The following is a 25,736-nucleotide window of genomic DNA, read 5'->3' as shown; positions in this document are numbered from 1 at the left end:
TATCAAATATTTTTCATTAACTGCCTGCATTTATGCATTGTTTCCCAACATACCATTGAAGTAAGATGTGTGAATAACTGATAATTTATTTATGCCATGTTGTACACATCTTGCAGTCTAGAAGGACAACACATAAAAATTATTTTTTCCTTAGAAAAACCAGAAAAAATGGGCTAGAAAAAATTAAATTATTATGCAATATTTATGAAGGTTTCAAAAGACCATTCGAAAATGTTAAAGCTTCTTTTTATACAAAGAGATTACACTGTATTCAGTATAATAGCTATTTTGTTGTAATATGTAGGCTATCTTAAAAATATACATTATTATCAATACTATTAAAGAACAATAAATTAATTACTTTTAAATTTTGGAAAATTATAAGGGTTATTAAAATAAAATGAATAAGTTATACCAGTTAGTCAAAATATACTTTTATTTACTACACATTGACCTCACACAACATGTCTCTATGTCAAGCAAAGACAAAGAATAATTCTTTCGATGAGCACAAAAGTTCTTAAAAATTGATTCTATTTTTACTAATTTTTTAGTAAATATGGAACCACATCTTATATCTATTCCTGAAAAAATTAGTTAGGAAAAGAGTGTGTTCAGTGAACAATTAGCAAATAATTTAATTTGAAAATTAACACAGGATAGGTTAAATCTCAACAGTAACATGATATAATTTAACAGACAGTAAGTTATAAAATTACCAAGATTTCATTACTAATATCAAAATAGGTCATCCCTCTTTTTTGAGTAAGTATATTACTTACTGGTTGTTTTATGTATGACAGAAGAATATATTGTTCTAATATTCATAAAATAAAGTATTTACAAATGAGTCATCATTTTCAAATCCTGGTTATGACCATAGCAAATTGAAAATGAAATTTTTGTATCATCTTTTAAATGATAGCAATATAAAAAAGTGATTAAATATGTTTTTTATCATAGAAAAATTAATTTACAAATTGTATGGAGTTACAAACCATGTTTTCAACATCTATTACTCTCCGTTGCTGTTATTTCTTATACAGTATTATAATAATATGACAAATTCTGTTTCATAAGTTGTCTGTTATCTGCATACTTATTCAGAGTTCATTTTATTTTTAGCAACATTAATTTATTATAAAATATTATGTTTTTATTCAAAATGCTATAATATTTTTTCGGTCAATTTAATTTTGGTCGCATTCTTGCTGGAATTCATGAAGAAAGTCTAGCTAAACTCTGTACTTTTAATGTTATCAGTTTTGCAAACTGATAGAATTATTATCTTTGTTTTTATTGTTAATTTATGTAACAGATAGTTAAATAAATTATGAAAATAGAAGAAATAGCATCACCTAGTATTATTCATTGCCAAAAAAGCGTAGTCAGAAAGAAAAAAGTAGGGAGATAATTTTGGAAGAAAATTATTGAAAAGAGAAAGAGGAAAAGCTTTAAACTAAATATTCATAAAATTACTGCTAATGTTTTTTTTCATACCATTTAAGACAACAGACTTTTTTAGTTTTGATTGCCAAAAGAATTTAGACCTCCCTAGACTACCAGACCAATATTTCTATTATCTGAAACAAACAAGCTTTTACCCTTACTGTCTGTGAAGGATCATCAAAAGAGCCACAGACCAAAACCAACACATTTTGCTGTGTGTGGTTGAAAATCCAGTACACAAAGTTTCCAATCAGTTAGCATCACTGAGTGTAATGAATTTGTAGGGCATCCACACCATCAGGCTCTTGGGTGATGGTTGTAGAGGCCAAAACAAAAAATAAATTATGTTTGAAATACTCTGCACCTGATATTGTTAACAAAATTACTTTAATATTCTAGTGACATAATATTATATGTTTTTTCCATGGTCTACGTTCTTCTGTTTTTCAATATTATGATTTTAATATTTTATTGTTAATTTTCTATTTATTTATAAGTAAATGTTTTGCCTTACCTTTGTGATCTTAAACAAATGTTAAGACTAAAATATTAAATTAAAAATAATTTTTGTAAGACATAGTTACTTTGATAATCTTTTTTATAATAGTATTTTTTATTAATAATATTTTTTTAAGAATATATTTTATATTAACTGTATGTAACAGCTGATAATTTTATTCCTATTTTTCTTATTGCACTTTTTTTCTGTTTTTGTGATTTATTATTTTCTCATTGTATTAATAATTATTTCCTTATTAATTAGATGCAATTTTTGCTTTGTATATTGTATAATAACAAAGTAATTATGCTAACTTCAATATTTTTTATCAGTTAATTTGTAATCTTTATTTACTGTAAATGAGATAATTTTGTGTTTTTTTTAATAATAATATTAAATTGAAATATACAAAAATTAAGGGTTGCATTAAATATTGAATAGAATTATGTACCCTGTTGTCCTTGTTAAGAATCAAAGCTTTTTATGTCCAACATATTTTTGCTTATTTCAATAAAAGATCTTGTCCAGGTCTTAAATAAGTTATTCAAATGTATATAATGTCAAATGTTCAATAAAAAAAAAAAAAAAATTAATTAAATATATTAATAGGAGAAAAATAAATCTTAAAAAAAAATGTTTGGTGGACTTAACAGACTTTGGAAATGGCCAACTCAATAAATAATAACCAATAATGGTTGGTCATAATCAATAAATAATGGATGGTCTAGTGGTGAACTTGTCATTACAAATCAACTGATTTTGAAGTCGAGAGTTCTAAGGTTCAAATCCTATTAAAGGTAGTTACTTTTTTACAGATTTGAATACTAGATCATGGATATTGGTGTTCTTTGGTGGTTGGGTTTCAATTAACAATACATTTCAGGAACGGTTGATCTGAGACTATGCAAGACTACACTTCATTTACATTCATACATATCATCCCCATTCATCGTCTGAAGTAATACCTTACGGTGGTTCCAGAAGCTAAACAGAAAAAGAAAATACTCAATAATAACATTGTGTTTATTCAATGAAAGTTATATTTAGTTAAAAAAACATAACTAAATTATTTAAATTTTCTATTTTTTTTACTTTCTTATGTTAATATTCTTTCTCATATGTAAATTTCATTTTAAACATAATTTTTTTGCACATTCATTCATCATATGCATATTCTAATCTTTCCATAATTATTTATTGTATATACAAATACTTCCATGTTTGAAAACTGTAAAGTAAACAGTTTTTGTGTGTATTTGCAGGGGAGTTATGTGTTTCAAGAGTATATACCATAATTTAATAATTTTACAGCATTCATACTTTGTTCATCTTGTTTAAATGTTAATAAATAAATACAGATAGTTTATTAAAGTAAAACTGAATAATTCAACTCCAGCAGGTGAATTGGATCACATTTAGTTTTTATACTTTATAACTAGTCAATCAGTTAGTCAGGTAGAAGGGAAATAACCAGTACTGAGTTTTAGAAGAACGTTATTAAATCCTAAACAATAAGTTGTAATAAGTTGCACTGAATCCTTTCATCTTTTGTGCTTGAATATTAATCAGACAAAACTGTATTCTCTGGCTCACCAGTCTTTATTCAATTCTACTTTTTACTAACTTTAATTTAATTTCATTAAATAAAATGCAATTAGTTTTTCTTAGTTTTTTCATTATTATAAAACTTAAGTATTTTCTAAACTAAATGTTTATTGATAAAAACTCTCTTCTTTAACTTCCCTACTTAGCATTTTTATGGTTATAAATAAGAAATTAGTGTTTTAATCCTGGATGAGACAGTAAATCTTCTCAGGAGTTCAATCACCTTGTAGTTTTATTATCCAGCTTTTTCCTTTCCTTATCCTGACCTCTTCTTCCTAAAATAGACACAAATGGAACCAGTGATGTGGTGTCAAGAGGAAACTGCCTAAGAGTTTGACTAAGGACTCTTGTTTCCTACAAGGGGTAATGCATGGCCCAAGTTATGTTTACTCAAGGTTACTATCATTTAAATCAAGCCTTTGGTTTTACATGAAAAATAAAACTAAAAAATAATTGCTTTTAGAAGTAACATAATTAAGCTTTTAACAGCAGCAAAATTATATATATTAGCAAACTAAGCTATTTGCAATACACAATACATTCAGTCTTTCAAATAAGTATAATTTTTAGAAAATAAATAACTAGTCTAAAGTTTTTAATTAATTCTATTGAAGTAATTGTTTTAAATAATAAAGCTTACTCAATCAAATAAATTATAGAAGGTAAAAAAGTAAATGATCCCAGCTCATAAACTAAAATTAATAAGCCCAAATCTTTGTCATGAACAGCTCCACAAACAAATGTACTGAGAAACCTAATCTAAATCTAAACCACAAGTACCTCTATGATTGTGAACATTCCTGGTCAATAAGTATATCACAACTCAAACTTTGAGGTAACTGAGAAAGTGGTACTAATCACTGATGTAGTATTAGAAAAATTTCCCATGTAAAAAAATCTGTTTCTAAAATAGTTATAGTTAACTTTATTTTTTATAATTAATTATATATTGTTATTATTTGTTCTTATAGCATAAAAGAAAATTTTTATTTTAATGTAAACTAAATATGGTAAAATAATATGTTTCATTGCTTGAAATTTAATTTGATAAATTATTATTAGATATTAGTGTAGTATCTATGTAATTTTTTTAAATGCAATAGTAAAGGTAAATAATGAATATCATTTATATTTCATTAAAACTGGTTATTAATTATTATAATAACTCAATTTACCATCGAAAAGAGAATTTTAGTACAAAAAAGTTTAATAAAATGGAAAAAATAAGCAGAATTTTTTGCCATAGAATCATTTTGAAATATACCAATACATTTATAAATGTTAAATATCTATCCTTAATCTGAGCAGACTCTCATCATTCATTTTGAAAGAAAGGAAAAAGAAGAATGGATCTTTTGCAAATATCTTGATAAACAATAATGATTTTTAATAAAAAAAATCAAGAAATAATTATAAAATTATCTTTAACTTTTTATTAAATGATAGGGAATAGTTTTGAAAAAAAATTTCATTTTAAAAAAATAGTTTTTTCACATATCAAATTTTCAGTGATGTGATAGTTGATAGGACCATTTAACATAACTAGGGTTAGAACTGTTTCTAAAATCTAACTGCAACAATTTGCAGTATTTGTTTAACTGTAAACTAATCTGATTTATTATTATAATTTTTTATTCTTCAAACAAAATTAAGATTTGTTGACATGACATCTAGATATGAGGAGGAATCACTTAGATTGTATGTATATACTATGTTTTATTTATGTGTGTGTGTGTATATATATATATATATATATATATATATATACACACATTATTATCCTTTATGACCCCATAGGACCACTATCAGTCCATTATCCAAATCTCTTTGATGGGACTGTTTGGGCTTGCAGTCCTCCCAGTACTTTTTCATATGTTCCGATTTTCATTCTCTTTATAGTATTTAAAATGTTTGTGTTGAATTTTTTTCTTGTGAGAGTGAAGCAAGTGTTTTTGTTCTTGATTTTCATGTTTATCTTATCTGTGTGCTTCTGGTGTAAGTTCAATTTCCTTCAGATCCTCTCTCTCTGATCCATCTGCACCCTGTCTTGGTGATTTTCAAGTCATGATTGTACTGTACTAGCTGTTTCAGAAATCTTAAATGTTGCATCCTCATAATGTCCAAAGAATCCTAGTCTCCTTTTATGCAAGGTATCAGTGATTATATATATATACATGCAACATCTAAAGTTAATTCTTATCAATGCCATTATCTGTCATTAAGAATACATACTCTTATAAAAAATGAAGTTTCAAAAAAATAAATAAACAGCACAGTAAATAAATGGATAACAATCAAGCTATCAGGTTGTAAGCTATCAAGGTATCAGGTATCAGGTCTTTGTTATGCAACTTGATTTAGAATACAATCAAGTCAATTAGTGTTTAATGTCATGTTTAGCACAACTAGAATTTGTTAAAATAAAGATAACTGGATGTTTCATTTAAGTTATGTTCATTCCTAAATAGGTTAGATCTCAATATTTGCATTCTAACTCTAAGATTTTCTAGGCAGTGCCGCTACACACCGGCTTAGTCTTTCTTTCTTTTTCCTGTTTAGCCTCTGGTAACTACCATTTAGATAATTCTTCAGAGGATGAATGAGGATGATATGTATGAGTGTAAATGAAGTGTTAGTCTTGTACATTCTCAGTTCGACCATTCCTGAGATGTGCGGTTAATTGAAACCCAACCACCAAAGAACACCGGTATCCACGATCTATTATTCAAATCCATGTAAAAATATCTGGCTTTACTAGGAAACGCTGTAACTCTCGACTTCCAAATCAGCTGATTTGGGAAGACGCGTTAACTAGTAGACCAACCCGGTGGGTTACACCGGCTTAGTCTAGGCAGTGCTAAACCCACCGAGTTGGCCTAGAGAGATTCATCGCAAATTAGCAGATTTCTATGCTGAGAGTTTTAAGGTTCAAATCCTAATAAAGGAAGTTACTTTTATATGAATTTGAATGCTAGATTGTGGATACCGGTGTTCTTTGTGATTGGATTTCAATTAACCACACATCTCAGGAACAGTCAACCTAAGATTGTACAAGACTAAACTTCAATTGCATTCATACATATCATCCTCTGAAGTAATACTTTACAATAGTTCCAAAGGAAGTAGTAGACAGTGCTGCTATACACAGATGAAAATCTCTGTAGATAGAAACTCTTCAGTTCCACAAAAATGTATTTTTAAAAAGTTTTATAAAAAATTGGCATCTAAAAAGTCACCCCTTTTTTAATCTATATTGATTATATTGATTATATCATCTTTAGACAGAGTCAATTTAATCTTTAAAATACTTGTACCATATTAATATAAAGTAAATTTCATCGGATTGTATTCTTCTTGTTGACATAATTCCGTAAGCAAATTAGACTTTTATTGCAAAATACCCAAGACACTTTTTTATTTTCAGTAGGAACACCAAAAATTATAGAATTCAAGCAAAATTACAGATCTTTTGTGGAATTTCAGAAAAATATGAATAAAATTAATAAAAATGTTACAAAAATTCTTATTTGAAATATTACTGTTGCTTATGAAATTTATATGTTTTTTTTTTAAAGGAAAGATGAGAACATAAAAATACCTGAAGGTATGTTATTTCAAGGTAAGTAATAATAATTTAAAAATAACTTTTGTGTTGGACACAAAACTAAACCAAATTTTACAATGTTTTCTAAAACTTCAAAGTGTTTTTAAATGTATTTACAATCACCTTCAGTGAATAAAATATGAACTTTTCTGAAAAACAAAGTTGAAGTTCATAATAAGAATTTGTTTAAAACATTTTATTACAAAATATGGGTAGTGTATCATTTCAAAGGTTCGTATTTTTAAAGTAACTATCAATGTTATGTGAAAAAAACATATGTGATGTAATCCACTCTTTACATACATACATACTCTTTACAGTTACCTTTGAGGTCTACCTAAAAAGCAACTGTACAAAATAACAAAAAATTTCAAATTTGGTGTATGTGATAACCACATACCTTACAACCAGACTGAGAGTTCTACAGTTCAAATTCTAGTAAAAATAGACTTTATATATATTTGAATACTAGATTGTAGATACCTGTGTTCTTTGGTGATTAGGTTTCAATTAACCATACATCTCAGGAATGGTCAACCTGAGACTGTACAAGACTACACTTCATTTACATTCATACATTTCAACTTCCGAAGTCATAATTTATGTTGATTCCGAAGGCTAAACAGAAAAGAGAGAGAGAGATTGTTTCAGAACACCTATGAATCTCAGAGACTAGTATTTTTTTAAAAATTAAAGAGTAAAGTTGAATAAATTGCCAGTTTCTAAACCCGCAATTAATGAAGTGTTCCTGTAGTTAATAGAAGCTGGGACAAATCATTCAATGCAATATTGGGTATATCCCAGCCCCATAGGGGAAGAAACAATCCCATGTGATTGTTTCGGTTGCCATGCCACCCTTCCGTACCTAGCCGTTATGGGCTTTACTGGAGGTCATCTTCAGTACCTTGGCAATGACATCTTTCAATCAAGCCTGGGCCAGGATGCCACTAATGCGATATGCCAACATATTAGATATGTTCAGGTTCACAAGTACCTCTGGGTGTTTCTTGATGAGAAATTACAGTTTAAAAAGCACCTCCAACATGTCACAGGGAAGGCCTGTAATGCCTTCTTCAGAATTCGACGTGTAGTCAGTACTGATTAGGGACTTAATTTTAAGACTATAGAATCTTGTAGAAGGGTGTCTGCGAGCCAATTATGTTATATGCGGCGCCTGTTTGACCCGCTGCACTAAAATTTATAAGCTGTTGTGATATTTTTTGTGGGTTCAACGCCTTATATTGCTAATGGTAATGGGTGGTTACCGTACAATGTCATGGGGAGCAATAATATTGGGTACAGACTAGTTTTTTTTTTTTGACTAGTTCTGAACATGTATGTACATATCTCGCATAACTCAAGCCATTGAAAATCCAAAAAAATTTGGATTTTGGACTTTTTCTTAACTGCAGTAATAAGCCCTCATTGAGAGCTTTTCAATGACATATCATAAGTGGTACCTGTTATTATTGGTTCCAGATTTATAGCCAAACCCACTGGGTTGATATAGTGATGAACATGCCTTCTCAAATCAGCTGATTTGGAAGTCAAGAGTTCCAGCGTTCAAGTCCTAGTAAAGTGAGTTATTTTTATGGATTTGAATACTAGATCATGGATACTGGTGTTCTTTGGTGGTTGGGTTTCAATTAACCACACATCTCTGGAATGGTCGAACTGTGACTTTATAAGACTATACTTGATTTACACTCATACGTATCATCCTCTGAAGTAATACCTGAACAGTAATTCCCAGAGGCTAAACAGGGAAAAAAGAAAGAGTTATAGCCAAATAAAATTTTAATTAAAGAAATATTTCGATTTTACAAGAGAGAGCACATTGGTTTGAATCAGACTTCATCTCCTTTTTTATTTTTAAATATAAAATGTATATTAATATTTTTTTTAATTTATTTTATTATTTTTTTTAAAATTTAAATATATTGATTTATTAATAATTATTAACCAGTGATTGTAAGAAACGTTTTTACAATAAATAATAATTCAATAATAACAATTAAAAAAATATGCAAGAGAATCAGAAGTTATTAGTGAAATAAAATTTTATGTACGTTTAAAAATGTGTATATGTCATTTAATAGGCATTATAAAATTATGCATTATTATGTGTATATGTAATAGATTTGGTGAAACATCTGATTATTTAATATTAATTGAAAATTATAATTTAGAATTGTATTATTTTTGGATTTTCTAATTTAATCTCTGTTTAACTTTATTTAATTGCTCTGGAATTTCTGTTTAATTTTATCTACATTAAAGTTAACTACAGAGTGACATTAAAATAGACCATCACAAGAACAACATATACACCGACGCATACATGCTTGATCTTTATTTAAGAAATTGCAAAAAAATTTTCATCTTTTAGGGCATTACTCCTCTGATATTGTCAGACAATATTCTCCCTAACTTGGAGTTGATCATTTAATTTATTTGTTTTTTGTTGCCAGTCATTTAATAGCTAAAGAGCTATTGGTTTGATATAATGGTTGATATAATGGAGCTATTGGTTTCATATATTGGTTTGATATAATTTTTCTTATCTTAATTTGTGTACATGTCCTCCAGTTTTCAAATTTCCTCACTTTATATTCATCATCCTCTCTTAATCTTTTTATTCTTTCTTTGGTTTTCACATTTAAATTACTGTACGACTTTTACTTTTTAAATTAATTCAGTAATTTAATTAGTTTAAATTACTTACTTACTTTAATTACTTTTAAAATTATTATATTATTATCATTATTATTTTACTGTATAAATTAAACTGAATGTAAAAATAGGAGAAAAGATAATGGAGGTAGAAGAATTTTGTTATTTGGGAAGTAGAATTACTAAAGATGGATGAAGCAGGAGCCATATAAATGCTGAATAGCACAGGCGAAACAAGCCTTCAGTCAGAAATATAATTTGTTTACATTAAAGATTAATTTAAATGTCAGGAAAAATTTTTGTAAGTATATGTTTGGAGCATTGCTTTATATGGATGTGAAACTTGGACAATCGGAGTACCTGAGAAGAAAAGATTAGAAGCTTTTGAAATGTGGTGCTATAGGAGAATGTTAAAAATCAGATGGGTGGATAAAGTGACAAATGAAGAGGTGTTGCGGCAAATAGATGAAGAAAGAAGCATTTGGAAAAATATAGTTAAAAGAAGAGACAGACTTATTAAGGCATCCTGGAATAGTCACTTTAATATTGGAGGGACAGGTAGAAGGAAAAAATTGTGTAGGCAGGCAATGTTTGGAATATGTAAAACAAATTGTTAGGGATGTGGGATGTAGAGAGTGAAATGAAACGACTAGCACTAGATAGGGCATCTTGGAGAGCTGCATCAAACCAGTCAAATGACTGAAGACAAAAAAAATGTGTATATATATATATATATATATATAATTCTAATTTAAAAAAGCAAATAAAATACTAATTCTGGTAATTTGGTTTTTGAACTTTTTCTTAAGTGCAGTAATAAGCCCTCATTGAGGGCTTTTCAATGTTATATCATCATAAGTGGTACTTATTTTCATTGATTCCAGAATTACAGCAAAATAAAAATTTAATTAATGAAATATTTGGATCTTACAAGGCACACCAGTTCGAATCAGGCTTCATTGCCCTTTTTTAAACTTTTTTTTATTAATTTAAATGTATTGAATTATTAACCTCTGATTGTAAAAAAAATTTACGACAAAGAATAATTCAATAACAATAACAAAAATATCAGAAGTTAATGAATAAAAATTTTATGTACTTTTCATTTTAAAAAGATGTATTTATAATTTAATTGGCGTACAAGGAAGAAATGTGCTGTCCTCATCAGACTTTTTGTCTTATCTGAATTATATATCACAACATAATTTTTCATAAAATTAGTCTCTTCTTAATTTCCGATTTCATTAATTACAAATTATAAACAGTAAATAAATTATATACAGCTAATTCAATTTTGCATTAGAAAAAATTAAATTACGTCAGTATTTTGAGTTTCTAAGAGTGAAATTATACAAACTTATCTTATGAATAATGTTCAAAAATATTTTATTTGTTGTATCTATTAAAAATATAATTGAACCCAATTTAATTATATCATTTTAAGTGTTCAATGAAGACCAAATGTGATTTCAAAGGCAGTGTAGTTTTAACATCGTTAACTTCCGGAAGATTCGGTCTTTACATTTCAGTGGCACGTTTATGTTAAGAAGGTCGTTTACTCCTTCAAAATGGTTAGTATTTTTCACAATACTTATCGTATTTTTACTGTTGTAAATAGGTGACTTTTTGTACAAGGTACCTTGAGTTTTAAAGTGAGTAATTTATGCCGGATAGCAATATCTCACAAGTAGTAGGTTATGCTCATGTGTTACGATATCAAATTTTTGGTAGGATTATCGTGTCTTAAATATTTCTGTGACTTAACAAACCTGATAACTTATATTGTCAAAATAGTTATTGGCTTTCGAATAATGGATTTATTTCAAATTCATGAAATAGCTTCAATTTGGAGTTTGTGCTTATTCTGTAATAAGTAGGCATAGTTTAAAATGTTTGCATTTTATGTAAAATAGTGACATCGATTCTAATCAGTTTTTTTTTATCCAAACTTTACCACTAATTTTTTCGTGTAAGTTAGATTGATGTTTGTTTCTGGTTGTATGTATGGCTAAACATTTTAGAAAATGAATCCTTTGCATGTATTCAATTTTTATTCTGTATAAAAAATTCATTTCTCAGAATGACAGTTTTACATTTTGACTGAACAGTTCTAAATGCAAAATTCATTAATTCTTTTATCTAGAAAGAAATTCAATTTTCATTTCTTGGGTATGTATTAAATTCTTTTTAGCAGAATAACAGTGCCAGAGAAAATGACAAGGTTCAAGGTAGCCTCTTTTTTTTCAGAAATTTACTTATTTTATATACATATGCAAATTAGATTGGGAGTATTTAACCCCCAAGTTTTTTTTTTAAATAATAGCTAGTGCTTTATGTTTGAAAAACATTATGTCTATACAGAAAAAGTGTAACCATACTACAAAATCATAGTAGAATGTATTAAAAAAATATGATTATACATTTATGTCATTTGTTGTTTATTATTATTTATGTCATTTAAAAAATGCATGTCAGATTTCAGTGTTAGATGATATAAGGTGTACAGAATATACCAAATGTTCCAATATGATAAAATGTTTGCAATTAATCTTGCTTATTAGTCTTTGTGCTATTCAAAATTCGTCAGTTAACCAATTTTCATTGTATTCATGAAGTACAAATATCCATTTTTTAATGATTTTACTTTTGTGTGTGTGTACTGCGTATATGAAACTATGTAGATAAAAGTAGTTTCCTCTGTAGGAAGTATCTTTCTTAGCTAGGTTCATTTATAATCATTTTTATACGTAGCTATTAGCTATTTATTGTATGTAAAGGGAATGTTTTGTTGTTTCTTCTTATGAGCAAATTAATTTTATTATTGATATATAATTAAAAATATTTTGTTGTTCTGAAATAGTAATGTTTTATCTTAATTAGGCCAAAAGGACAAAGAAGGTCGGAATCACTGGAAAATATGGAACCCGTTATGGAGCTTCCCTCAGAAAAATGGTAAAGAAGATGGAAGTTACCCAGCATTCAAAATACACATGTTCATTTTGTGGAAAGGTATGTTTTATATTAAAGTGTATATTGTGCATTACAATTAATATAGTAGAGGTGACATAAAATGTTATAGCTTGTAAACTCTTTATTTATATGGTGAGCATTGCAGTAGTGCAATGCATTGGCTGCATTGCAAATGCAAATTGGCTGCCATTGCTGTGTGTTGCAAGATGATCAGGAAACCACTTGGATGTCAAGATTGACATATACTTCCTTCACATCACATCTTTGTAATCTACTGCATGTAGACTTTTTCCATTTTAGTATAGCAAATATGTATTGCATTTTACAATTAAAAGCTGTACACTTGATTGTACAACGGTAAGATTTTTCAACCTTTTAAAGCAGAGAGTAGTGTTTTGTTGGAAGCATTATGAAATGCTTTAAACAACCAATATGAATAATTTTACGAAGGTTTTATTTTGTTTTTGTTTATTTTGCACTAAGGGAAAAGGTTTTTACTATTCATATATTTTTAATTTTTCATTGAGACAAACTTTATTTAAATTAGACTTAAATTTTTATTTATTAATTAATATCTGCAACTACTAGTAGTGGTAGTATGAAAAATTATTACGGGACAATCAATTTCAGATCACCTAAAGGAAGGTGGTGGTTTATAAAATTTATTTTTTATCATGCAACCTTATCACGAATCAAATTAAAAACTGGGATTGGCATGTCATCCAACTTTACACAAGTTGATGCTTTCATAAACTTTATTTTAACTTAATTACATTAAAAGATATCAAGCTGTTAATCTGCATAGAACATACTATATATTATTTCCGTACTTATTTTAGCCTAACTGAAGGAGACACCTTTCTGAAAAATCCAGATCTGGGTGTCATACATACTTTTTTAAAAGCCTCTAAATATTGTAATTTGTGTAAAATCGGCTATATGCAAATTGAAATAATTCAAGAAATCTCAAATTTTCACAAAATCTGTTTCATATCCTGTAATCATCAAAATTAATGTGGTTTTTGATTGAACTTTGTAACATTTTAAAACAAGAAGTTTAAAAATTAAAAAAATTGCAAAATGGGCAAGTTGACCTATACAACAAAAAAGAAAAAGAAAAGTAACACTGTTTTCAATGCCAAATTTGGTAAGGAGTAATAAAAAATTAATAAATTTTATCACAATTTCAATTTTATATGGGCGTTTGTTATAATTGACCTTTATCTTAAATAATAGTGTGTCTTCTTAGTAGCAAATGTTATAATTGACCTTTATCTTAAATAATAGTGTGTCTTCTTAGTAGCAAATAAGTAGTCCTACTGCATTCAAACATTTTTTTAAAATTCTAGTTCTGTTCAGGTTATCCTTTCAATCATCACTTCATAAAATGAAGAAAAATTAATTTCAAATTAACCATAAATTCTATATGAGAAATGGAACATGAAAAAAGCTGGTAATTCTTTTTTATTTTATTCGTTTTAAGCTCTCTATTTATATCTTCATGATAAAATAATTTTCTGTTAAGTTAAAAACAGTAACCAAGCTTAACAAATTTTTCTCAACCTTTTTTTTATTTTAATATTTATTTCTGATTTCATGATAAAATACAAAAAAAACACTGATTATTTCAATATTTGGAAAGTACTTAATGAAAGTTAAATGGGTAAGGGCTATATATATATTTTTTTTTTTTCACTGTAATTAAAGTAACGAGATTAGTTTTTTTGGGAGCCAAACTGGTAAAACTGTAGTTACTATTAAATATGGTTATATGAACAGCTGATTTATATAAGGTATTAATATTTTTAGTTTATTGTTGCCTCATAAAACATAAACAAAATTTTTGTGAAACAAGTTTTTGTAGTGCTTTACAAAAATAAGTGATACTAACTATAAGCAACATGTAATCAACTTTTGTGTTAAACTTGGTGAGAACGTAATGGAAACTTTTTCAAAATTGAAAAGGGCATATGAAGATGACGCTTTGTTATGAGCCCAAGTTTTTTAGATGGTTTAAAGCATTTTTAAATGGCTAGGAATCAGTTGCGGACAATCAACGCCCTGGAAGACCTTAACATCAAAAAGTGACAAAAATATTGAGCTAATCAGAGACTTTTTGAGTTTATGTCTATTGGACAGATATGTTTACCAAGAAATTCTTGAAAGACTGTGGAAAAGAGCTGCCCGCTTGAGAGCAGCCATAAAAAACAAGAGGGTGCTGCATAATGACAATGCACTTTGTCACACTGCACTCTCAATTAATGAGTTTTTGGCTAGAAAAACATTCCTGTAGTTCCTCAACCACCTTATTCACCTGACTTGAGTCCCTGCGACTTGTTGCTCTTCCCGACTAAAAAACACACCTCAACAGACACCATTTTGGAGCAATAAACAAAAAAAAAATGTAACTGGCCATCTGAAGGATATTATGGTTTCTGAGTTCCAACACCGCTATGAAGGAGTGGGAAGAACATTCTCAAGGGAACTATTTTGAAGGTGATAGAGTATGTATAATTGAATTGTAAATAAAAAGTTTTTCCTAACCAGTCTCATTACTTTACAAACCGTGTGTGTGTAAAATAAATGATTTTTTTTAATATCATTAAATATAAAATTATTTCTTTGATGAAATTTCAGTTTTTTAAACCGTGATGTTCAGCAAAATAAAGCAATAGCCAAAATTAAATATTAGTATGTTTTAGACCTTTTGAAAAATTGGGGGGTTCATGCATCAGAGGGCTTTTTTTTAATGATTAAAAATGAATATTAAATAAACTAAAATCAATTTTTTTTGTGCTTCCAATGATCAGAGAAGAGGTATAAATAATCTTAAACAAAATAAAATCAGTTTTTAATATATATATATTTTTTATAATTTAAACTTTTAAATATAAAGATACAACAACTATAATTCTAAATACAGTCAACATTTTCAAACAAGCGAGTGAGAATTTTTTTTCCAAGAAATACCAAAGAGGTAAGGATTATCAAAGAATTATAATTTTTTACTTTTTAGATGTAAACGTAACATGTAAGATGGGTTTAAATTTTAAATACATTTTTATAAATCTATAAAAATATTTTTTGTTACCACAAGCCATTGGAGTGGGATAGTCAAAAAGGTTTTATTGTGGTTTGAAGACCCGTTGATGTAGAAAATATAGATACAAAAAACTCCCATTAGCTCCTCTGCTGAAGCAAGATATTACCTGTCTACAAGGTTTGAAAAAAATCTGTCAACAAGGAAAGTTAGACCAAATGCAGGCCAACATACAAGGGTAAATCAAATATAAACAGGATTTGATTTTATTTTTAAATTTATTTATTGAAAAGTAAAAGGCAAATATAATTTATTTTTCTACATAGTTTCCTGCTTTAGAAATACATTTTTCCCAGCAAGAAGGTAGGTTTTTTATCGCAGCATTATAGAATGAAGCTGGTTGCGTCAGGAGCCCCTCCTAGAGCTTCTTTAAGCGGCCCAGACAAATGAAAATCACAGGGCGATAGGTCCAGGCTGCAGGGAGGATGATCAAATTGAGTTCCTCCAGTGCATTTCTTCTAGTTATGAGACCATTAGAGCTGCAGTATGTGGCCTGGTATCATGTAGGAGGATGGCCTCTTGAATCTGTTGGTCTCGTCTTTTGCAGCCCTCACTTCATTCAACAGCTCGCAGTAATAAGCAGCATTGATTGTGCATCGCTTGTGCAAAAATGGTAAAGAACCTTGCCAGCTGACAGTCAAGACTTGGACTTTCACTGGGGCTGCCTTCCCTTTTCACCGCCACTCCATTCTGGCTTGTTTTGACTGAGGAGTGTAGTGGTGAACCCACATTTCGTCGCAGGTGATGATCCTGACTCAAAAATGTTATCACCTTCTTTCACAGACCTTGCTGTAAGCTTCTGACAGACCTCCAAAGTCTCAACTTCTGATCTGTGATCAAAAGGTGAAGGATCCATCTGTCATACATATTATGGGAACTGTAGGTCATTTGTGATGATTGCTTGACAGCTCCCATACCTTATCCCGACCTGTTCTGCTATTTCAAATACTCTCACCCATTGATTGTCTTCAAGAATGTCTCAAACCACGCAAATGTTTTCGTCTGGTCCAAGGACAGCAATCGTATTCCTGGTTTTCCGCGTTTGTTCTCCGAACTATGCAGTCGATCTCCAGAAAATTTCCATCACTTGAACTTCTTCACAAGCAAGAAATTTTATAATTATGCATTGCGCATTGGAGGTGTACCATTGCTCTGACATTGTGAGTGTTACTGACGAATTAATTTGGAGTGTGGAATGGCTGGCTCTCCTCATTCAAGCATACTAGAAGCGTCGGCCCAGTCCTACCAACCATAGACACTCGGGAACAAAAATCCCACGTATATTTGATTTTCCTTCGTACACACATCAACATCCATCAGACAAAAATTTATTTAAATCTTTTTTTTTTTTAATTTTAATGTCTTCTTAAGGTACAAAACTTAAAAATACCATTTTAGATATTTTTTTACAGATATATATATTTTCCCATTATTGTTTTAGTAGCATATATAGCTGAAAAAGTAAAATATGAGACCAATCACAGCTGGTTTTTCATGTTATTGAATTCATTTTCAATAGATTAATTTATGAGATGTGATCAAATGAGAATTTTAATTTTTATAAAAAAAAAAAGTATTTATACTTTATATTTCCCCGTTCAAAATAATTTGCCATAGATGTGACACTTATGTCTGCATTTCTTCTAATCCTCAAACATTTTTGGAAGAATTTTTTTTTTATCTTAAGTTCACTTAGTAATTTTTATTTCTTTTATTGTCGTAAATTGTTCTCTTAATCTGTGGGAAAAAGTTACAGGGTACTTTTTGAAGCATGTGGAGGCTATGGCATCAGTTTAGTGATATTTTTGATTAAAAAATCTTAAATGAATAATGAAGTGTGAGTTGTCTGTAGCATTAATGTGGGATGAAATCCAAAAATTGTTTGCCTGGATTTGTGGTTGTTTTCTTTGTACTGCCCTTATAAACTGTAAAATTGCTAAGAAATATTATTTGTTGACCACACAACCTTGTGGTGTGGGAATTGATTATGGATGACACCATTGTAATCTGAAAAAAAAAATAGTAAGGAGAATATTAATAGGTGATCAAAGTTTGCATTTTTTTCAGTCTAACTAGACTGAAATTGAAAAACTTTTCAATATTTTCCATTTAGATGATTAGAACTTAGTTTTATAACCACATATCCATGTTTCATCAGCTGCTATACCACATTTGAGTAATTATAAGTCAATAATTGGCCTACAATGTTGCTTTTGTAGAAAATACAACATTTTTGGAATAAATATACTTCCAAAATGTCAGTCAAATGCAAATGTCTCAACATAATGCAAATCCTTTGTTCTTCATTTTCAAACAAAATAAATTGCTACTTTTAATAAAATATATCCTACTTATTTGGTTGCTAAATTTGAACTACACATTTAATACACTGATGTACATTGTTGACAGTGCTTCTATCATATACGGAAAAAAATGAACTCATTTGAAAAGACAGATTTATTATTCAAATAAGTTTTCCTGTTACTGAATTTTTATTTTTGTTTATTAATTAAATATATATTCTCAGAATAACTACTTAAGCCCAGTTATATTTGTAGTTGATGGTATAGTTAGGAAAAATTAATTTTATAAGAATGAAAAATCCTTATCATTAATGATTATTAGCTTATAAATTGAAGGAAAAATCATTTTAAAATGCTCAATTGACAGAATTTGTTTTGTGTGTAACTGATGCAGAAAATTAATTCACAAAAACCAATTATCATGTTTAGATTATTGACAAATGTCATGTAAATCAGTGAACACATAAACCAAGTGGCATTTAATCAGATTTTACAAAGAAAGTAGATTAGATGTTCACTATAACGTTATCAAATCACAGGTTTTTTAATTAATCAGTTTCATAGATTTGTAATTATGTCAATAGTATATATCTAGACAGCATAACTCTTGCCCTTAGTTTTCTTGCTGTAATGGACAGCAACATATTAGAGGTAGTTTATATTTCTATTGAAATATTTTTTGTAAATTTTCTTGCTGGACCAGGTTTTCCATTAAAAACTTTTCCCGTAAATTCATTACATTAACAATAATATTTTAATGCAACATAAGCAAACTATAAACAAAAATTATTTTTTTTAAATTAAATTAAAATTTGTGATAACATTATTGTACATTTAATTCTGAGTGGTAAATTCCAAAGCACGCCACTACAAAAAGTCATCCCATTTTGCAGACAAGACAAAAAAATGCTACTTGTTATTAATAAACTACTTTTGTAGAAACACTTGTTTGGTAAATTTGAAGAGTTATAGAAGGCAGTACAAGGGGTGATTTTCATTGCATTTTTTCTTTTTTTGAAAATTATTAAAAAACATCTTTTGTGTAAAATATTTTTACTAAATTGCACCCCACTCCAAAAAATAGTAATAATTTTGAGATGTTGTAGAAGCCAGTACAGTGGGTTTTTTCTGTTAGCATCTTGTTGGATCCATAAATTTGTTCCCCATCAAAATGGAGTCTTATCCACCCACACCCCTATCCCACTTAGCGGACGGACTACTGCTGTAGTCTGCTATGTAGTGACATCACTAGTGAGTGGTAGATAAATGAATAATATTTAAAGTGGCCACTATTACTTTCACACCTGCGCGAATGAAATAACGGTATGCACAGGTGCTGTAGTTAGAATCATTGAATTAAATAAACAAGAAATACTGTATTTAAATTAAGTTGAGTATGTGTAAGCCATGCATCAGAAAAAAGTCACGTGACAGGAAAGTTCTAAAACTGTGATATCAGCTTTCTTTCCTGATGGTAGAACTACAGACAGAAAATATTCTGATGTTAGTCGTAGCGATTTGTCTATACTTCTTGAGGCCTATCCATTTTTGTTTATAAATTGACACATGAAATCTTTATAATAGCTGGTTTATCACTGTTAGTTTGATATCATCAAGGCATGAATGTTTCCCAGTTTTTGTTTTATATAGAGAAAATGAATTTAGGAAGCCAAAGATAAAAAAAATGGAAAGCTAAATTTTATTGATGGATTTTCTCATACATTATAGACGGGTGAGAAGCAACATTCTGTCTTGTCTACATTGCCCCATATTATTATTACTAGCTGCAGGGTGTACCGTAGGCATGCCTCTGCAGCTAGGCCCTCCAGACAGGTTGCCCTGGCGGGCGGTATCTCTAAATGCTATTATTAGGTGTCCAAAATTGGTTACCTCTAGTGTAATTTTTTTTTTTTATTATGAAAATTGATCGAGGAAAAGTGAAAAAATATCAGCAAATCTTTCCAATTGAATTTGATTTAGATCGGTTTAGGCATCTTTTAAAGATTGCACACTTAAATATTTTCATCAAAATCCATAATATCTATCCATGCAAATTCTGTCAATATGAGAATTGGAAGCTTAAAATAAATTAAATTTATTTATATTTTATATTCAATTTACGAATTCTTGACACAATAATTCAAAATCAATAAATCACTAAGGAAGATATATAAGATTCAAAATTCTTCTAGTTTTGACAATTATAGTTTATTTTAATTTTGAACTTTATTGTTTATAATTTGATTTGACCCATGTGTTTTGCCTATATATATATATGTTTAACTGTAACTACAAGGCCAAAAAAAAATTGTACATGCAATTCTACTTGAATAATGTATAGTATTCTCGGTATAGATTTATTTGTATTGAAAATAGTTGTGTATTAAGATAAGATCTGCTATGATATTGAATGAATGAATTATGGTAGTAAAATTTATTTATTTATTTCAAGGCTGACTAACAATAGAGCATTAAACAAATTCGTTTAATAAGAGTAACAAAAAAAGTGAGAATTTACAAAAAGTAAGGAAAAAGTAAAAAAAAAAATGTATTTTTACAAATAAAAAAGAGGAAATGAAAACTTGAGTCTTAACATAAATGATAAATGAAGAAAAACAATCACATAAATAAAAGAATACATTAATATATATTTTACATATATATCACTAAATAACAGTATAACAAGTGTCAAGTCCACTACGAGACATCTACTAACAAATCAGGATTTTCCGCTAGTGATCAGTACATTCTGGTGCTAAGCCAAGGGGGATGCACATATACAAATGCCGTTTAGTAGGGTAGAATATCCCACCCTATGATTGTCTTTATAAGTGGTACGTTTTAATTTCTTTTATTTTAAATTTCAGTACAGATGTCAATGGTCAGCATCCTAATTTTTTTTTTGTCCATCCACTTCAAAGCTAACGTAGCGATAGTGTGGCTTGACTGAATTTCACCTTTTTGCAATTTTTCATTCTGATTTGGCATGTATTTTCTTTTTCTGTTTACCATGTTCTTTGTGACATTACAGTGTTTACATACAAAGAACAAACCGACAGTTATCAAATATGCTTCTTTTCTTTGGATCTTCCCTTAAACAAAATTAAACTTTCATTCTTACGGAGAATCTGAAAAGGACAGAAATTGTTTTTGAAGTGTTATGGTTGTGGCCAATGTCTTATTTTGTGTACTTGATAAATTGAAACCTACTCAAAATATTGAAGATTCATGTTGTTACATTCCATTATTTGTGAAAATATTGGTTTTTAATCAGATGATTATTCTATTTTTTTTTGTTCTGGTAATTAACCCGTTAACGCCTGAATTTAATTTTTTGTAACACTTAATTATATATATTAAAGCTATATGTAAAAATTAGTGTGAAGATTCAGCAGGTACTGCTTGGCATTGCGGGGTGCTTGTACTTCCCCTGGGTTTGAGCCGCAGTTGCCATATGGCACTGCTAGGCATTCTCATTGTCTTTGTTTAGAATCAAGTATGCAAGTCTTTCATCATGTGGAATTTTTATTCAGTTATCATATTATTTTTATAACATTTTCTGCAAACCTCTTTTTTTAAAAGATTTACAAGAGGGTGAAATTTCCACATTTTTTCATTTGTCACAAAGTCTTCATCTTTACAGAGTGAATAAACAGATTTATTGACAGAAACTGATCTCCTCTCGTTGACCCGTACACAAGTTCATTTCTCATATCAGAACTCGTTTCCCAATATCAACATTTTCCTGGCAATACATTGTAGCCAGAAATAATTAGTACACCAAGAAATACTTTTATTTCTTCCTTGGTGATGAAGGATTATTCTCAGTTACCATTACATTTGGACATCATCATCAAAACTATTACAAGGTGACATTTGATATAATTTGCCAAAGAACTATGTTGTGCCCTGATATGTCATTATTTATACACGTTCTTGAAACAATTTTATTTTTTTATTTTTTATATGATTGTGCTTTTTTAAGTCTATTAGAAAGATGTTGTAGTAATACTTCCATCATTATTATGACCTGAACAGGTTATCTGAATTATTAATGTTGACCAATAGATACGTCAAGTACAAAGCCAATAGACTCATCATCTCCAGTTCTCCACAAAATAGAAAAAACTACTTCAGTTCCAGCGAGTAACTGATATTTGCTCAAGTGATTTATCAGTCCACCATCATCTTCATCTGAATTTACCACGGGATCAGGTGATTCAGTAAATATAGATTCTACAGAAGGAATAAGAACCTCATCTTCTAATCAGTTTAATCCCAATCAGTTTCACACATACTATTTTGTAAAAAAAGAAATTAATAACGAAAAAGTTATTTTGTGAATAATCTAGGAAAGATTTTTCCAGACATTTTTAAATGGCGACATTATGGTTAAAATATTTGAAAATTCACTATACAAGGTCTATCGCTGTAGTTATTATTTTTTGTGTTGTTAGACATAATAGCTACAATAGCCGTATATAATTATCATTCTTATCTATGACAATTGGAAGATATAAAATAGCATTTGAACTAAATGTCTAAAAATAAGAAAAAGAAAAATACTAAAATAACTAACAAAATCAACATAGGCTAAATTAGCAGTGTAGGCTCTTAGCAGTGCAGCTTGTCACTCACTGTGTTTAGTTACAGTTGATAAAATAACTATTCATTATTGCAAAACTAAAATGTCATAGGACTTTTAAGATCACTAACCAAGTTAGTAAGACATTTGGCAGAAAATAATTATAAGAAGTGATGAAGAAATTTCATTATTTACCTTGATGGATTTTTCATTATAACCAGAAAGTCACCAAAATGAAATATACAGTCACATTAACTGGATTGTTCAAAATAGTAACAGTTGTACCCTCTGTTAATAACCTTACAAAGCATTAAAATCGTATTTTACTAATAGCACTTCCAAAAGAAGTGAGGCTCATAGAATTTGGCAACACTAGGCGGATTTTGGCATTTGACACCGCTAGGGTTAATATAGTAACGTCTAAAAAAACATACAATTCTTTAGCAGTTAAATTAGTCCACTACTTTAGAAGTTATTTTTATTTCTGATGTAATCTTTTAAAATAAGTATTAGTTTTCATTAACAAGAAATTCTAATGGTAACAATTTTGGAAAAAAACACAAAACATATCAGGAAAAATCATCACAAAAGATATCAATCATTATACTATTTTGCAAATTATCAGATTAGAATAAGAACTCTTGATTTTACAACCTACATTAGTGCAGTATTTTGTACTTTTGGTAGTGACAATCTCCTTATAATGTAAAAAAGAGCGTAGAGATTATTATATAGCAATTAAGTAAAAATGTGTTTAGTTCTGTTCAGATTACATTAGTATTAAGGAAACCTTATATTATTTTCAGTAATTTTTTACAGATAGATTTTAAAGAATGTACTACAAAGAGATTTAATCCATTATGTGGTTAATTATTAAAATCATTATTGTTTTGCCTATCAGTTAATTTTCTGTTATACAAATTTACTGGAAATCTCATATTTTTGAAAATATTAGATAACTAATTATGAAATATTTATTTTGTAATGGTAATTATCAGTTAATTTTATTCTTTTTTTTAACAGGATGCTATGAAACGTAGCTGTGTTGGAATTTGGTCATGCAAAAGATGTAAGCGTATTGTAGCTGGTGGAGCTTGGGTGTATTCTACTACTGCAGCAACATCGGTCAGATCCGCTGTCAGAAGATTGCGTGAAGTAAATGACTTGTAGATGTTAAATAAAGTCTTTTTTTAAGTATTAAGCCATATAGTTTCATTTATTTTCCTTAAACAGAAGTGCACAACTTTTCTTATTTTTTGAATGGTTGAAAACAAAGAAAAATTATTACTTATTTAAAAATTACCCTTAAAATATGTAATAACCATTATTCTTTGGCAGATTAGTTCTATGGCAGGTTTTATAATAAACTTACAGTAACAATTGGAAATATTATATTAGACAAAAGGGATTTAATAACAAATAAATCAGATGCACAAGAACTAGCACAAACTATTAAAAAAAAAAGTCTTAAATTTCTAAGTAGATGTCACATCTAAATAAATCTTTGTGTTCAAAATTAACTACTTTGTATATTCTTCTTTATTTTATCATAAATTACTCCTTATTTAACTGTTTATATTAGACAATATAAATTAAAATTGTGCAATATAACTCAGAACCCAGTACAAATTGATAAGTCAAAAGAACTAGTTTTTTCAAGTTGGCTTTTTTGTAATTTGTTATTAAGTTTAAGGAGAGGTTACACTCACAAGATTAATAATTATGCATAAAATGTAATAAAAATCAATTTTTTATTATAATGGTTTATTATATATGCAGCTTACTTAAAATTCTTAAAAATTTTAATGTTTTATACCTAAAATGGAAATAAAGATTTTTCTTTTTAATTAAAAAATCTTTATCTTGAATTAAAGAATCTTTAATTCTATCTCGTAATTAAAATTTATATATTTTTGTTAAAAAAAACATTGACACTCATAACATTCATAGCTGATGCATTTCAGAATACCTCCATCCTCAAAACTACTTTTAGCAGCGAATTAGAATTATTGAATAGATATACTAAGCTCCTCCCACTCCCTCCATCACTACTACGATGGCCTCTTCTACTTTGTCCCTCCTGCTCTAACAGTTCTATAATTTCTTGTAACTAATCCTTGTGATTCTTAATTTTAACAGCTTTAGATTTTTAAATGTTACATTGGATTGAATGTTTATTTGTTCATTAATTATGTGTCTTGTCCTATTAATATTAATTTAAGCTTGAATAATTAATTATATATTCTAGAAAACATGGAAATATTCAAGCTAAAATTAAAAGGACTGGACATAATTAATGAACAAATAAACACCCAATCCTATGTAATGTTTGAAAATCTAAAATTGTTAGAATAAAGAATCACAAGGACTAGTTTCAAGAAATAGAATCAGAGCAGGGGGGGACAAAGCAGAAGAAAGCAGAAGTAGGATTGATGAGTTGGGAGAGCTTAACATAGCTTTTTTTTGACAATCCCAACTCAGGAGGAGTGGTAATTGTCGGGTTTTTGTTTGCCAAGAAAATGTTTTCAAACTTCTTTAAATTAAGACCAAACTGCACTTTCTACATATTTAACATTGAGTTAAATACATCATCTTTGACCAACTCTCTTATTTTAGGACCAACAAATATTCCTTCTTCAGTTTTTCCTTCACTTACATTCGGAAATTTCTGCCTGATGTACAAAAATCCAGGACTATCCTTCATTGCTTTTATAAAATTTTTCATTACTCCTACCTTGATATGAAGAGGGGGTAAAAATGTTTTTTCAGATTCAACTAATATTTTTATTTTTCATGAATAATATTTTTCCCATTTGGAGTTGTCTCATTTCTCGACTCTGGTAACATAATGTTTATCCCTAGCTCAGCGGCTGTCCCATTCACAAAGAAAACACATCTACTTAGTTAGTATAGCCTAACAAAATAGTTAACTTTCAAATTACCACATA

The 25,736-nt window shown here is 28.7% G+C and overlaps 1 protein-coding gene across 1 annotated transcript; it reads left to right on the top strand.

The window, feature by feature from the left end:
* Positions 1–11,243: 11,243 nt before the first annotated feature.
* RpL37A (ribosomal protein L37A) lies at positions 11,244–23,989 on the top strand. The gene is made up of 3 exons (XM_075356640.1): positions 11,244–11,401; positions 12,711–12,839; positions 23,812–23,989. Exons 1-3 carry the CDS (start codon positions 11,399–11,401, stop codon positions 23,956–23,958), a joined length of 279 nt encoding a protein of 92 aa, XP_075212755.1. The 5' UTR covers positions 11,244–11,398; the 3' UTR covers positions 23,959–23,989.
* The last annotated feature ends 1,747 nt before the right edge of the window (positions 23,990–25,736 follow it).

This window comes from Lycorma delicatula, chromosome 1 (assembly GCF_047948215.1).
Source record: "Lycorma delicatula isolate Av1 chromosome 1, ASM4794821v1, whole genome shotgun sequence".
NCBI lineage: Eukaryota > Metazoa > Arthropoda > Insecta > Hemiptera > Fulgoridae > Lycorma > Lycorma delicatula.
The sequence above is the reverse complement of the archived record's forward strand: the minus strand, read 5'-3'. Positions and strand labels throughout refer to the sequence as shown.

What these genes read in the sequence shown, in the direction of transcription:
- RpL37A (XM_075356640.1), top strand. An exon ending in CATGTTCATTTTGTGGAAAG is followed by an intron (nt 12,840 to 23,811) that starts GTATGTTTTATA and finishes TTTTTTTAACAG; the next exon opens with GATGCTATGAAACGTAGCTG.